The following is a 14,597-nucleotide window of genomic DNA, read 5'->3' on the forward strand; positions in this document are numbered from 1 at the left end:
GGGCAGATACCACCTCAGGCAGGGGAGGGGGGCGGCGTTCCCTTCCTCCCCCTTTGCCTTCCTCCCCCTTTGCCTTCCTCCCTGCCCCCCCTTCTGAGAACGGCGTTGAGCAACTCCATCCGGGTCCTTGTCCCGCGGGCTATGCCCGACTCGGCATCACGTGGGGCAAGAGGGTGGTGACACGAGGAGTGACAGCGCGGGGGGAGGAGGAGCAGGGAAGTGCGACCCGGATTCTTGGCGGGGCGGCGGCTCGGAGATGCTCTGCCGCTGTCGTACTCCCCTCTCATCCTCGCCAAAAGGGGAGTGTCCGTGGCTAGCGAAGCTGCGGCCGAGCCTTTCTGCCTGGAGCAAAATATTCTGTCCCCCCCGGGACCCGAGCGCTTGGTACGCGCCGGCAGAGCGCGCTTGCGCAGTACGGGCAGGGCGGTGCCTGTGTGACTCAGGCGCTGCCATTTTGAGTGGTCGGTCCTGGTCGCGTAGCTCGTCTCCGAGCTCGCTCCCGTGCCGAGGCACAGGCACAGGCGCAGACCGAGGCGCTTCCGCTCGCTTCTGCCGTCGCCTTCGAGGACGTCCCGGGGCCGCCTGGGCGAAGAGAGGCTCTCCTCAGCCCTTTCATCCTTCTCCCGGCCGTCCTCCGCCGTCGCTCCGGGATCTCTATGCCCGCCGTCCTCCGTAGGAGCCACTAGCGCAGGGGCCCGCCGCCGTCTCCTCCTCCTTCCGCCGCTGCCACCGCCGTCGCCTCTTCCTCCTTCTCCTCTTCCTCTCTCCGCCACCATTTCCCCGCTCCCCGGCACCGGGGCGCTGAGCTAGACTATGGGGACCAGGTTGGGGCTGAGCAGCGGCAGAGCGGGCGGCCCGGTCACCGTGTCCACTGCGGCAGGGATGGGGGGGCTCCGCGGCTTCGTGGCTTTATCTTGACATGGCTCCTCTCCGTGCTGCTAGCAGCGCCGCCGCCTCCACTGCTCCTCCTGCGCCCGCCGGCTGCGGGTAGCGAGCGGGCCACGGTCTCGGTCTCTTGTCTGAGTCTCTCAGTCTCTTGCTTAAGTGGGGGGGAAGTTTTGGGAGGGGTTCCTTTTTTGTTTTTGTTTTCCTTTCTTTTTTTCTTTTTGTCGAGAGAGGAGAGGGGAATACTTTTTCCCCTCTTCTTAACCTGGTCCGACAGATTTGCTAACCTAAAAACTTTTAGCCCCGGCTAATCAAACACCTGGGGGGGGAAAAATGTCTGGAGAGAGGAAGAAAATAACCTGATAATTGGGGATTTGCTTTTTGGGGGGAGGGTGTTTTAGAGGTTTAAAATTGCAACCTAGACTTGCAATTAAAAAAACCTCGCAAAATTTTTGACACCGAAAACCTGTTTTGCGAGAAAAGCAGGAGCAAAACTCTCCATGTTTTCCAAGTCGTGACCATGAAGTGAGAGGGGAGACGCCGAGCTACTGTGGGTGTCCCGCTGCCCTGGGCACAGGCCGCCCGCTGCAGCCTCTGCCGTCTGGTGTAGAGGGAGGCCTAAGGAGAAGCAAAAAGCATTGGCCATGCACAGCGTTGGCTAACCGTGCTCGCTGTGGAGTGTAGCAGCAGCAGAGAGAGAAGGATTCCCGGGGGATCAGCAGCCCAGGGAGCGTGTAAGGTTTTGGGGGATGTAGGGCTCTCCCACTGGTAAGGAGCCCGGGTTTGGGGCACTGATTTGGGTTTTAGTCTCTAGGTGAGATAATACTGTCCCTTGAACCCCTGCCCGCCCCTCGTCTATGGCCATCATGATCCCTCTTCTCTTTAGCAGCAGTAGCCTCAGGGCAATGATGTGCCTGATGATGAGCAGGATGAAGTTAGAGATGACTCCGCTGTTTTTTCTCTTTGCTCCCCTGCAAACCAGCACTGTGTTGTCTGTAGTTGATTTTGTTGTTGTTGGCAGAGAAATGTCATACCTCCCAGGATGTGCACTCCTCCTTTGCACCCTTTTCTCTGCTCTCCACCAAGTGTAATAATTCTAAAGAAAAAAAAAAAAAGACGGGCAACATAGCAGTAGTGGAAAGCTGAGAATAATAATCAGTAGAGTCATGAATCTGGCTGGGGTAAAACGCAATTTGTAATTTCAGCTTCATTTTTTTTGTAAGCAGAGCAAAAATATCCCCTCCCCCCCCCTCTCCCCCCCCCCCCCCCCCATGGATTGGGCTTGTGCCAGTTGCTTTTTATTGTACCCATAAATTGTGATTTTTTTTTTCATTTTTACCCACTTATTCCTGCAGCTAAACTGTTCAAATTTTTGTCTTCAAAATTTTTAGGGTTTTTTTTCTTGGTTTATTGTAAAACCTCTTGTCCAGCCATGGCTGGACAACTACTTACTTTGTTTCTTGACCCCTCTGATACGACACTCTCGTAAAATAATCGCCTGAGGTGCGGTTTTGGGTTACATTTGCGTTTTATCTATTCAGTCGTATGAGCAGGAATAAAACGACTTGTTTCTGTTGTACTTGAGTCTTACGAAAAGGTTCCCATAGTTTAGCGACAGTTTCCAAAGGCTTTAGTACCACCTGTTTTACAAAATGGGGGACCCAAACTCCCGGAAGAAACAAGCTCTGAACAGACTTCGTGCTCAGCTTAGAAAGAAAAAAGAATCTTTAGCTGACCAGTTTGACTTCAAGATGTACATTGCCTTTGTGTTCAAAGACAAGGTAACTTGGTTTTAATGTTTCTCTCTTACTGTTTTGTCTGTTGCAGTGCATGTTAACTATGCTGTGCGAAGTCTTGCTGTCTGATTGCATCTTATGGTTTATCCTTAATAGATTCCATTGACTTTTTAACACTTTTCTTTTAATTGCTAATTGCTATGATACTTAGTTTCGTCTGTTTCTAGTTTTGTAATGCAGAGGGTGCCATTGCCTCACTAAATGATTACTTGGTAACTTCTGTATTGGGTAAATATTTTTTGAAGTTAATACTGTAATTCGTTAAGCCTAATTGGGGTCTGAATTGCGTAATTGTTGGCTGTGAATAGTTGAGTTGAAAAGGGAGACCTGGCTGGAGCGGTTGCTGAAGTTACTGCGTTTATCTGGTTAAAGCAGAAGGGAGAACCTGGCAGTTGAAGGGAGGAGTCGCACAATGCCATATTGAAGTGGCCCAAGCATGCAGGCATATGTGAAACTGCTGCTACCATTTTGAAAGGGAGCGGGGAGGGAAAAGAGGAAGACTTCATTTGCCTGGCTGCCTTGTCTGCTGTTGCTGGATGCTGTGTGTCTGGGCCAGGGTGGGGAGCCTCGTGGTATTTCTAAAGCTAACTATAGACCCAGAATTGTAGGAGTTTCTGTCCACAGAAGGTGAAGAACAGTGGGTGCTTATAGTAAGTGAATGTGCTGAACAAATGATGAGGAAGTGAAGATGGAAGCAAATGGCAACAGAGTACATAATGCAGGCAATGCGTGTAGATAAGCACTGAAATAGTTTAATCCCCTCAAATGTATAGTTTTTGCATTCACTGTAATAGTTACGTGGGTTTTAATGAAGACTCTGTTCTTTGAACTTTTTTAATTGAAAAGTTCCCTTAAAATTCCTAAGTTCAACTTGATTTTGTTCATCAGTTCCAGTGCAAACAGAGATAGATATAGTGGGATCTCACTTCTTGGTACTGTCTCATAGTAATAAAGAGAAATTTGAATGTTTAAGCAGTGGTATTAGATTTTCTTAGATGATATGACTTCAGTGGTTTTAGTTGGAGCGTTCATACTGCTTTTTGGTTGCTTTGTAGAAATTTGTCGCAAATGCCTGTTTTAAATCCTATAAAATTTGCTTATGTCACAGTGAACTGAAGATGTCCATCCAGTACCAGTTTGCTTAAAGTAGGAGTTTAGCTCAGCCTAGCTTGGTCAGCAAATAGTTGCCTGTTATGTATGTTCTGGCTGGGGGCGTGGAGGGTTATTTGATAAAATATGCTTTGTCCATCATATCATTCTTAAATAGATCAAGACTTCCCACGAGATATTAGAGCTGTTAGAAGCAGACATACAACTTTAAGCGATTTTACATACAGCAAAAACTTCTTCCAAATTCCCCATAATGTTTTGGCCTCACTTGAGAGATACTGAAATGTTTGTAGTGGGTATAAAAGTTACTTAGCAAATTAAAATAGTCCTTCTTTGAGAAGGCTATGACTTGTAGCTAACTTCAGATTGGATCTTGATCACCCACTGTTACCAACCGTGGCATTGAAAGACTTCACTTTTCATAAAAGGCCAACTTTAAAGTATTGCAAAGGGAAAACCAAGTGTTACTTGATTTGCAAAGAGAAGCTTGCAGAGGGCTCTTGGTCAGCCCAAAGTAATATATTCTACATGATGAAAGGGCAGTTCTGTTAATGTTTAGATACAGCTTTAATGTTTGCAAGATTGGCATGTAAATCTGCATCTCTGGAGACTACAAAAACTTGTTCAACTTTTTTCTATAAAAAGTTGTTGGACTGATTCTGTTTAATATATAAAATTTTGCATATAAATTTCAGTGTGGTTTGTGTCAAAAGTCCTAACTTTGTGATGTGCACTTTACACGTGAATGCTAACAGAAAATCACAAATTTTGAAATAAACTATTATCTATAATTGCCTAGAAAGGATTGTAATCTTAAGGTAACCTGTGCTTTTTTTTAGAAGAAAAAGTCAGCGCTTTTTGAAGTGTCTGAAGTGATACCAGTCATGACCAATAATTATGAAGAAAATATCCTGAAAGGTGTGCGGGATTCCAGCTATTCTTTGGAAAGTTCCTTAGAGCTTCTGCAGAAGGATGTAGTACAGCTTCATGCACCCCGCTACCAGTCTATGCGCAGGGTAAAGTTCCTTGTTACACTTGCTGAATTTTAGTTTTTCTACACTTGTGCTGTTCTTTGTGAATCTTAAGGTTAATCCTGCTTTTTTATTTTCTTGGCTTTTCTGCTGGATGAGGGTTCTGCAGGCATGTGTTTATGGGGTATAGTCTGAAGGGTAACAGCATATGTATTCTGAAATTCTGTTTAAATATGTAGTGCTCAATCTTTACTTTTTAGCTGTCTCATTGAAATATGCCTTGGGAATTATATCTTCTTGCCGTCCTTGTCCTTTTGTAGGCATGTGTTAATTCTTGCAACAACTCTTGCTGTACGACTAAGTGGGGTTTTTAATGAATATTGGAAGATAGACAGTCTTTGCTAATGTTTTCTTAAAGTTGGAATTTATATTAACTGGATACTGATATTAACACTTAATGGAAGGCAAGGAAGACCTTAGTTGTGCTATGAGTAATACAAATGGAAAATTACACAAACATGGTAATAAGTACCATCTTTATATTATGTGCCTGTGTAGATAAATTGCTCATCTGTATCTTGGACTAATGGAAGGAATGTAAGTACAGAACTTTACTACTTTACAGGATGTGATCGGCTGTACCCAGGAGATGGACTTCATTCTCTGGCCTCGTAATGATATTGAGAAGATAGTCTGTCTCCTGTTTTCTCGGTGGAAGGGATCTGATGAACCCTTTAGGCCTGTTCAGGTATTTGTTTTTGTTTTTTAACTTCAATAAGTAACTTACACCTGGAGGGGAGGATACCTACTCTCTCTTCTTAACCAATAAGTTGATATGGTATATGACTTCTGTGGATGTTAGAAAGTATGCTGTCTGTTCTTATTTATAAAGCAGTCAATGTTTTGAATGCCAAATTCTGCTTCCTATCCTTATGCACTGTTATATTAGCACTTCCAAAACTTAAGTGTCTGAAGGACCTTTGCAAATGACATGTCTGTATAAATACATATATCATGTTAGTATTTGCAGAAGTGGATTAGATGTGGCTCTTGGTACAATTGAATCTTTGTCTAAATATGATGGTGTCATTAAGGTTCTGCAAGTATCCCAAGTTGCTGTATTTTGTTAGATGAAAGAGGGTCTGAGATGAATGGAATTTTTGCATTATAATTTTACCTTGAAATAAATTTCAAACACTTTAGACTATTTTTTTCCGTAGCCAGCTTTAGCTGTTTACATTCAGATTTTTGAACAATGTTATATGTATTTTCTGTGTTGGTTCTGCAATAACAAGTTACTGGAAGAAATGTGGTGTATTGCTGATGAACAGGGATGTTCTGCCACAAGCTAAATCTGGTTTTATAAATGCAGTTAAAGTTGTACCTTTGAATTGTTAATAATGTCATTGCAATGACCAATGTCAGTGTTGGCAGAATGAAACCAGGGAATACTTTAAATTGTGCCAAGACTCAAGTGTGTCGTCACTGTGGTCCCCAATTTCTGCTTTTCAGAGATAAGAAAGGAAAGAAAAGTGGTTGTAAAGCCCCATATTGAAGGGAATTAATTGGTTAAATGTGAGCTTTAGCTTAATAAATATTTTATTCCCCTCCCTCACACAATGCAGGCCAAGTTTGAATTTCATCACGGTGACTATGAAAAACAGTTTCTGCATGTTCTGAGCCGAAAGGACAAGACTGGAATTGTTGTCAACAACCCTAACCAGTCAGTGTTTCTCTTCATTGACAGACAGCACTTGCAGGTGAGCTTATTTTGTCCCTCTTTTTTTGATGAGGGTGTTTTAATCATAAAATGCCTTTTCTTCTTAGAAATATCAGTGATTTTACTGCAAAATACTCGAGTAGAAAAATTGATCGTGCATTCATGCTTGTATTTCAGCAGTTTCAGAGGAAACTTATGCTATAAATAGGATTCATACCTGCAAAAACTAGCTATGGACCACAGATGTGTTCACATAGAATTACTTTAATGTTCTTGTATTAAAAATTAAATAAGTTCTAAAATAGACATAACGGTGTTGTGGAAAAATTAAAACATTGGCTTAATTTGGGTGATACTACAGAAATTATGCAAGTGAAGAATGAACAGAATAGTGAAAATATTTTAGGCTTTAGAGGTCGCAGACTAATTTTGAGTTCAGGCTGTTTATACGGATGAAATAGTGGCTTTTAAATGTCTGTGGTGTTCCTCCACAACCAGCAGCAAGCTAATAATTGGGCTGGATCTGCTGTGGGTGTCTGCCTGTTAGTCTTGAGTTAACTTTCATGTTTAATTGCTGTTCTTTGGGTTTTCTTTGCCTCTAGACTCCAAAAAACAAAGCTACAATCTTCAAGTTATGCAGCATCTGCCTGTACCTGCCACAGGAGCAGCTCACTCACTGGACGGTTGGTACCATAGAGGATCACCTCCGTCCTTACATGCCAGAGTAAGGTACTGGCCAGCAAAATGGGGAAGATCACAGAATGCAGCAGTGGATTTTTCACTTTCCTCACCACTTTTATTCTTTCAGAATTTAGAAGAAAATGGACTCATGTTCAGAACACTATACATTGTGAAACTTGATCATCCTGGATTTTTTTTATCATTTGTGTCTCAGAACTTTACAATTTTTTTTAGATGTTTTCTGCATGGACCTTGTGAAAGAGAGGATGCTCTGCACAGTTCTGCACTGCATCAGTATCTTACTAAAATGTGAAGTGAAGGGACTGTACACTGAAACAAATGTATCCGAAAGCACAAGGTGATCATTTGTGGTGGTGTTCCCATTTGTGCTGGTCATTCCCCCTAACATCTGTAATGTTAACCATCAGTATTTGGAGGGTGAGAAGTGAATGTAACGGGTATAAAAGCCTTATAGCTTTGCTGTTAATGATTGTATCAAAGAGCACTATCATTCATTTTAATGAACAGAAAAGTGGCTATTACAATAGGAAGTAAATGCGGGAAAGAAATCTTTCTTTAAAGAAAAAAAGCATCTCATTTAATGTGTAGGCATTTTCTGCCTCTTTTATTTTGCTGGGCCATGTCTAAGTTTACTGGCACTTTCGTTTTGGATCTCTTTCCCCAAGTTGCTGTATAACTGTATGAAAGTATTCTTTTGAGTTGGATGCATTTATACAGATGAGGCAGACCTGGAGTCTGAAGTTGCTAAAGCAGCTAAAAATAAAGTAAAATAATAGCTGCAGAAACAATGTTGGTAGAGGATTATTTTTTCTTGAGAGTTGAGACTTGTAAACTTGCAGGTGAACTGTGCAGGAAATACTGGTTTCTAAAACATTTCTTATGGAAAACCCATTGAGGTTTTTTTTTCTTTTGGAATAGACATTATAAAACAATGTAAAATAGCGTTTGGAGTGTCAAAAGTTGGTTCTGACAGAACATTTTAAGGTTGTGCAATGATAAAAGGAAGACTACTGTATAGTTTTGATGACAAAGAAGGCTCTGCTTAAGGGTTGAGTACTTTACTGGAGTAAAACTGCATAAGCCTGCTCCCTTTGGATAAAACTAGTGCTTACCTGTTTAAAACTTGTATTTAGCTTTTGTTTGGAATTGGAAAAAATTGGAACTTAAATAAATTAGGTGAAAGATGACTGGTTTTATTTATGGAAATCCTATGAGTTGAATTTTAGTAGTGTCTTAATCTTGACAGTGTCACCCATTACAAACACTGAAAATGTACAGACTATAAAATGGTGTTAAGGTTAACAAAGATCAGTGGCAAAGGTGTTCTTACATATGTGGGCAATGTGTTTTGTTTTGAAAAGCAGCTGTCGGAAATAATTGAATTACTAGCATACTATTGTATTGGTACATGGATATTTTTAGTTCTTTGGTCATAAGGTCCTACAGGTTAAACTGGAGCACCCTAGAAAAACACCACCTGATAGCTGCAACTTTACATTAATAAATGCCTTAAGTTACAAAGAAACATATTGAAAATGCTGCTCCGCAGAATGCTAGAACTTTCTAGAATATTTAGTAACCACCATACCTACTAATAGTACTTAAAATTTCCCAGCTTTAAGTGCCCCTTCTTTGAATGGCCTGTAAGACATAATACCAAGTGTCCGCATGAAGTTTGAGGTGGGTTTTGTAGGGTCTTGAATGTTGAAGTTTCATGAGCTTGGATTTTGCTTCCAAAGTGCAATCCCTTTGTTTTTTCTTAATTTGTTATTTTGGACATCATCCCACAGCAGTGAGAATATGGCCATAGTTATCTTTGTTAGCAAAGCAAATGACTTCTTAGTTCTTGTATTAGGAATTTTGGTTTTCTTCATTCTGGTTTCTCTTAGAAGAAGCCTCAAGATGTTGGCCTGAGTGGCTGCGTACAATGCTTTTTAAGTGTCAGCAATGGTATCATCCTTAACTTTAATTCTCTGTATTACAGGGAACAACCTGTTCAGTTTATTTGCTTTTTTTAGTTTTGTATTGGATATGTAAGATGAACAGGCTACTTGTTTGTTCTTTGAGACGGTGATCCCAGAGTTAAATTAATACTGTGCTTTCTTGGGAGAACATAGTTGTATAATACTAATTTTGTGAAATGTAGTCTGTTCTACCGAGCTAACAAATGTTATGCTTTTGCTGTGCTACCAGATTGAGTGGATAGCCATCTGCGTTGTGTAAGTTGTGAAAAAAGGTAAAGGGGAACAACAGGCTTCAGAGCATGAAAATCTCAGGGAGTGTATGAGAGTTTGTTTGTAAATCACTTGGCATCTTTGAAAGGTGTCACTTTCTCCACTTAAACAGGATAACTGTCGAGGGAAAAGATTAAACTTGAAATTGTCCCAGTCCTTCTCAATGGAGCTTCTAGTTCAATCTCAGAATATTCTTCTGTTAAGTTACTTCAGCAAAATGCTCTTCAGAAGTGAATGGAAGCAGTACACAGTATCTAGCTTTGGGTTTCAGGTGCTCTTTGTATCAGCTTGGTGGCTTTTTGGTAGGCTTTCTTAACTTCAAAGTGTAGTTTTGTGAGATAAAACCTAATGTTTACAATTCTGTTAACCTGACTAGTTTGTTCAGTGGAGCTGTTTGTAAATACAAAAAGGGCTCTCTTATATGACAAGAATTTTGTTTACTGCCTGCTGTCAACTGCTTGTGTGGCTCCTTTGGATGTGCTAGTACCAAGAATTGAAATACACTCAATATCTCACCTGAATATGGGAGTTTTACCAGGCTGTTGCTTGAGGATTTGCCGTGTGAACTTGGCAAGTGCGACTGGGGCAGGGATCGATGTGGAGGCAGCAAAATTAAGTAGACAGAGGCCCATTAAATCTCTTGCATCTAAATAAAGTGCCTGGTGAAGGGAAGCTTGTGTGGGGTGCTTCCCAGATGACGAGGAGAAACTTCTTAAATGTCATAGCCTGTACTTGGCTGTATAGTTTCCCTTTACTTTTCAAGCTTCTTCAGCTGCTGCACAAGTGTTATCAAAAATATGGTAAGATGGACAGAACTACTTGTACAAGCATTGCCCAAATGTAATAGGCCTGTAGTTAGTTTGCCCTTTGTCACATCTGTCTCAAAGCATAAAAATTGCTTCTCAAAAGCTATTTTGTTACACTAAAATTGCTGTCCTAAGTGATACATCAGGTAGTAGAAACACATTGGGATTATTCAGTGTTTCTCTTAAAAAAAAAAAAAGTTAAACTAGAACTAATCTTTGAGCATTGAAAGCTTTAGATCAAGGTACTGATCTCTTGCTACAAGTTGATTTTTTTTTTTGTATAGCAAAATGTTAAGCCTATTGGAAACAAAGCTGGTGGAAAGATGGTAATTTTGCCAGTTTCAATTTTCTAGACTTTTTAAAAAATTAAGTCGCTGAAAGACCTACTTAATCTGTATTTACAAAATACAAAACAAGCAGAGGATCAGTCTTCACTACAGGTGGGTGCTCTGGTCCTTGTGAATGACCACATCTTTTTGTTGACACATTAAAGCATAATGTATTGGTTTTAAAATTACTTTAAAACCTGATACAAGTGCCATAATCTCCTGTTCCTTGTACATACGCCCAGTTTGTGAGCTCTACAGGCATCCTTCCCTGTCCATTTCTGTTTTGCTGCTGGGAGAACGCTGCATTTTCTTGCACTTGTTGTGTGCTGAGTCATTAGGTTACTTGCAGTTAACGAATGCCACCTCATGTTAAATCTGGATCTTGGGGGGTTGAACAGTGAGAATGGTCAGTTAAGGGTTTTTTTGCTCCTTAAGTGTGAGATTATTCTAATGGACTGTTACAGGCTTCATTTAAGATTACATTAAGGTTCCTGCCACTTGCATAATAGTTGTTCAAGTCAAGAATTACTAGACTACATTTACATCCACTAAGCAGATAGACATGTGGTGTGAGTTTACTTAATTGCTATTTTCTGTTATTAGCCTGGAAAAGCTTCTCCTGTTTTTACTTTTGCATTTATTGCAGCAGCAAATTCAGAAGCTTTATAAGCCTACAGATTCTGGAACAGCTTTCTGGAAAGAAATAATGAGATAAAGGGCTTTAATAGTGTTTTACAAAAGGAAAAAAAGCCTAGCATGCATGTTTGAGGGATGGTACTAGCCTGAGTGGTGTTTATTCTAGAATTCCTTTTGTGGAACAAATCTACTTTTTCATTTTAGTAATCTTTATGTACAAACCATTCTTGCCCAATCCATAAGGCCAATGTTATTACTTGTCCCTTAGCATCATTAGGACAAAAAAAGGACATTCCTGTGTGTGGGTTTGGCCTTTGTTTGCACCTGTACTACTTGATGCCATGCTGGTGTTGCGAGAACAAGGCCTCAGCTTGTAGGTGTCTTCTGTACCTGCTAGGCTACTTCACTTTGCTGCAGGAGTTCAGCATGACTGCAAGTTAAAAGGTTCAGACATAGAGGGCTTCTCACATTAGAACTGGAAGTTCCCTTAGCTCTTTCCCTGCTGTAGTGTACAGGGGCTGGGTGCTTTGTATGAATTCAGTGTTTAAATCTTCCTTGTTGTGGTGGTGTTGGACTACAGATGAACTCTCTGCTGTCAGGAATACTAAGGAGGAAGCCGCAGTTCCATCTACAGTAGTGGGTACTGCTTTCTGATCTGTGTACCACAGCTGGGAGTTCACAAGGCTGACTGTACAGCACTGATGCTGTGGAAGGGTGCATCAGCTCTACAGGTTAACTGAAGCAAGCTAAGTGAAAAGCAAGCATAATTTCTCTTCACCATGGCTGACAATATCTGTGACCTAGTTCTGCTTGGAGAGGATTTACATATGGAAAGGTCCCTTCGTTTGAGCACAATTACTGTATGGTAGAGCACCCACTCAACAAGCTGCTTTTCTGGACTCTTGCAACCTATTCAAGCAGCTACTGCTCTTAAGCAAAAGAAATCAAAGATCCAGAATGTTACTACAGTGGTACAGCCCCAGGTACTGTTTTGGTGAACAAAAGTAGTTTGTTGTTTTTTTTTCTGGAGGATAGCCAATGTGTCTTGTTTGAGAGCTTGCAGGTAATTTGCTCTGGCTTAGGCGAGAACTGTATATGCTGCAGTGTCCCACAGCCATGGCAGCTTGGGACCAGGGGATCTGGTAACAGCAGCCGTTCAGTGAATGCATTACAGAATCACAAAGGTAATGACTGTCATCGTGTTGTCCCTGAACTCTTTTAAGTAGCAAAATAGGAATCAAAGTGCTTTTTTCTTCATTCCCACAGACAGTGAGGTAAGGGAGAGGTTTTGGGGTTTCTTTCTACTGGCTAAATGGTTTCTGAAGACAGAAAATTCTAAAATGGTTAGTGATAAAACACAGTTGGAAATTGTTCTGTATGCCCTGGCAGTGGCTCGGAGCCAGTCAGTGAAGCTGAACAGAATTGAACTGTTACTGAGAACAGTTACTTAACAGCCTAATTCTCCCCCCTCCCCCCCCCCCCCCCATCCCCTTTAGGTGGTAATGCTTGCCAATTTGAGAACTGTAAACCAGGTAGCTGGTAGTTAAATTGGCAGATTAACCTAGGTGAAGCAGCTCAGCCATGAGACCCCTGTGACAGGTGGCTCAACCTGAAAGACTAACAAGTAGTCCTGATAGTTTAATGCTTGTTTCAGCAGTGATGTCCTTCCCTACTCTCTCCTCTTCCCAGTTTGTCACTGACAAGTTGCTTCTTCCTGAGAGCTGGAATCCTTAATGACTAAATCCCTCCTCACAGCACCTTAACCTGTGATCGGTATTTGCCCTGACTAGTATCTGGACTCTTCGTTTTAAACGCCAGTGGGAACGATTCTGTTCCGATTCCTCATTTTCCCAAGGGGTCTGTAATGTACAGTTCTACCATGGTGCAAACACCTGGGTGTCAGTCTGAATGCATTTGTGCAACAGTAGCCATGTGAAACCAGCATGAAACACTTGGCTGACCAATATATTACATGAAGGGGGAAGCTGCAGTTACTTTCACTGATAGTGACAAACTGTTCCACAACATGTCATGTACTGCTATGTGAAAAGTGTGGCCCTCCATCAGGACAGACCTCTAGACATCAGGGAGTATGGTGTAGGTGTTTGGTATGTTTGGGGGGAAAAAAAGATAAGAAAAAAATGAACAGCACAATATGGGAGGGACAGTCTCATTTGCAGCTGTAAGATACGGAGTTGCAGATGTCTGTCAGTTATTGGATATGTAATCTGGTATACTAGTGAGACTCACAAGATGATCTCATCAAGTCACTTTATTTGCTCGCTTGTGAGGGAATTGTGCCTAAATCTGCAGTGATGGAACCAGGTCAAGCCCACAGGAGATCTGTTTGTTCTCATGCCAGGTGGAACCATGTACCATTTGTCCTTATTACAGTAATTTTTTTCCATTCCTTTGAGACTTAGGTAAGGTAAGATACAGATTTTTCAACATGTAGGTTAGGGTGAAATCAGTAAAGAACACTTCCAAATATTAAGTCTGATGTTTGAACAGTTTACTCCCAAAGCTAAGCAAGCTCAATGGTGACAATTCCTTCTAAGATCATCTCCAAGCCTAAGTTAAGTTGTGAAATAAATTGAGGTCAACATGCTGCTGCTGGTGGAGGGATAACAGACAAGGTTGTCTTAAAATAATCAGTTTAATGAACTGCTTCTAAAATAACTGGCCTGCATATTAATGATGTCCCTCTTACTAATTAGGCAGCACTAAAATACTGTGTTGAATAGTCTGTTACAAGGGAGAAGAGAATTCACTTGTCACTTCAGGAAGGGTTTTTTTTCTGTTTTCCTCTCAGCCTGCAGCAGTCCTTGCCAGGCTTGAGTGGGAACAGGAGGATACTGTTGTTTCTATGTTGAGGTTTGCCACTCTTAATTTGCCTGGACACTTTTCAATTGTAATTATGTAGATATGATGAATGCTAAGCGATAGAATGAGACCACTTAACTATGGTAGGTTCCTGAGGCAGCCAGCTTTGATTGAGGGAAGTCATGTTAAGTTGCAGTGGGACAGTCACACGAGGACAGAGTTGTCCCAGTACACAGAGCTGAGAGCATTCTGAATCTTCTGGCACATACTGAATTCAGCACCTCCTTCATTCTCACCCTCTGCCTTTTAATTCAGGTAATAGTCAAAATCACTCTTGTGTTCCAGTGAGGGTGGTGGGTTTATAGTAGTTGGGGGAGCAGTTTTAATCCTCACTTCTATTTCCTTGCACTCTACTACATGGAAGAAAATGGTAAACTTAAGAATGAAAAAAAAGATGACTGGAGATGCCGGAACATGTTAATAGGAAGACAACCAGAACAGCAATTGCTAAACCCACTAGGTGGGTCCACATGCTGTGATGGATCCTCTCTGTCTGCTTATCCTAGTAATTGTAGAGGAGCTGGA

General features: G+C 41.5%; 1 protein-coding gene across 1 annotated transcript; it reads left to right on the plus strand.

The window, feature by feature from the left end:
- Positions 1-431: 431 nt before the first annotated feature.
- Positions 432-8,371, plus strand: C2H6orf62 (chromosome 2 C6orf62 homolog). Its single transcript, XM_075494256.1, has 5 exons — positions 432-2,666; positions 4,631-4,807; positions 5,388-5,510; positions 6,388-6,522; positions 7,085-8,371. Exons 1-5 carry the CDS (start codon positions 2,538-2,540, stop codon positions 7,208-7,210), a joined length of 690 nt encoding a protein of 229 aa, XP_075350371.1. The 5' UTR covers positions 432-2,537; the 3' UTR covers positions 7,211-8,371.
- Positions 8,372-14,597: the final 6,226 nt, after the last annotated feature.

This window comes from Mycteria americana, chromosome 2 (genome assembly GCF_035582795.1).
Source record: "Mycteria americana isolate JAX WOST 10 ecotype Jacksonville Zoo and Gardens chromosome 2, USCA_MyAme_1.0, whole genome shotgun sequence".
NCBI classification, from domain to species: domain Eukaryota; kingdom Metazoa; phylum Chordata; class Aves; order Ciconiiformes; family Ciconiidae; genus Mycteria; species Mycteria americana.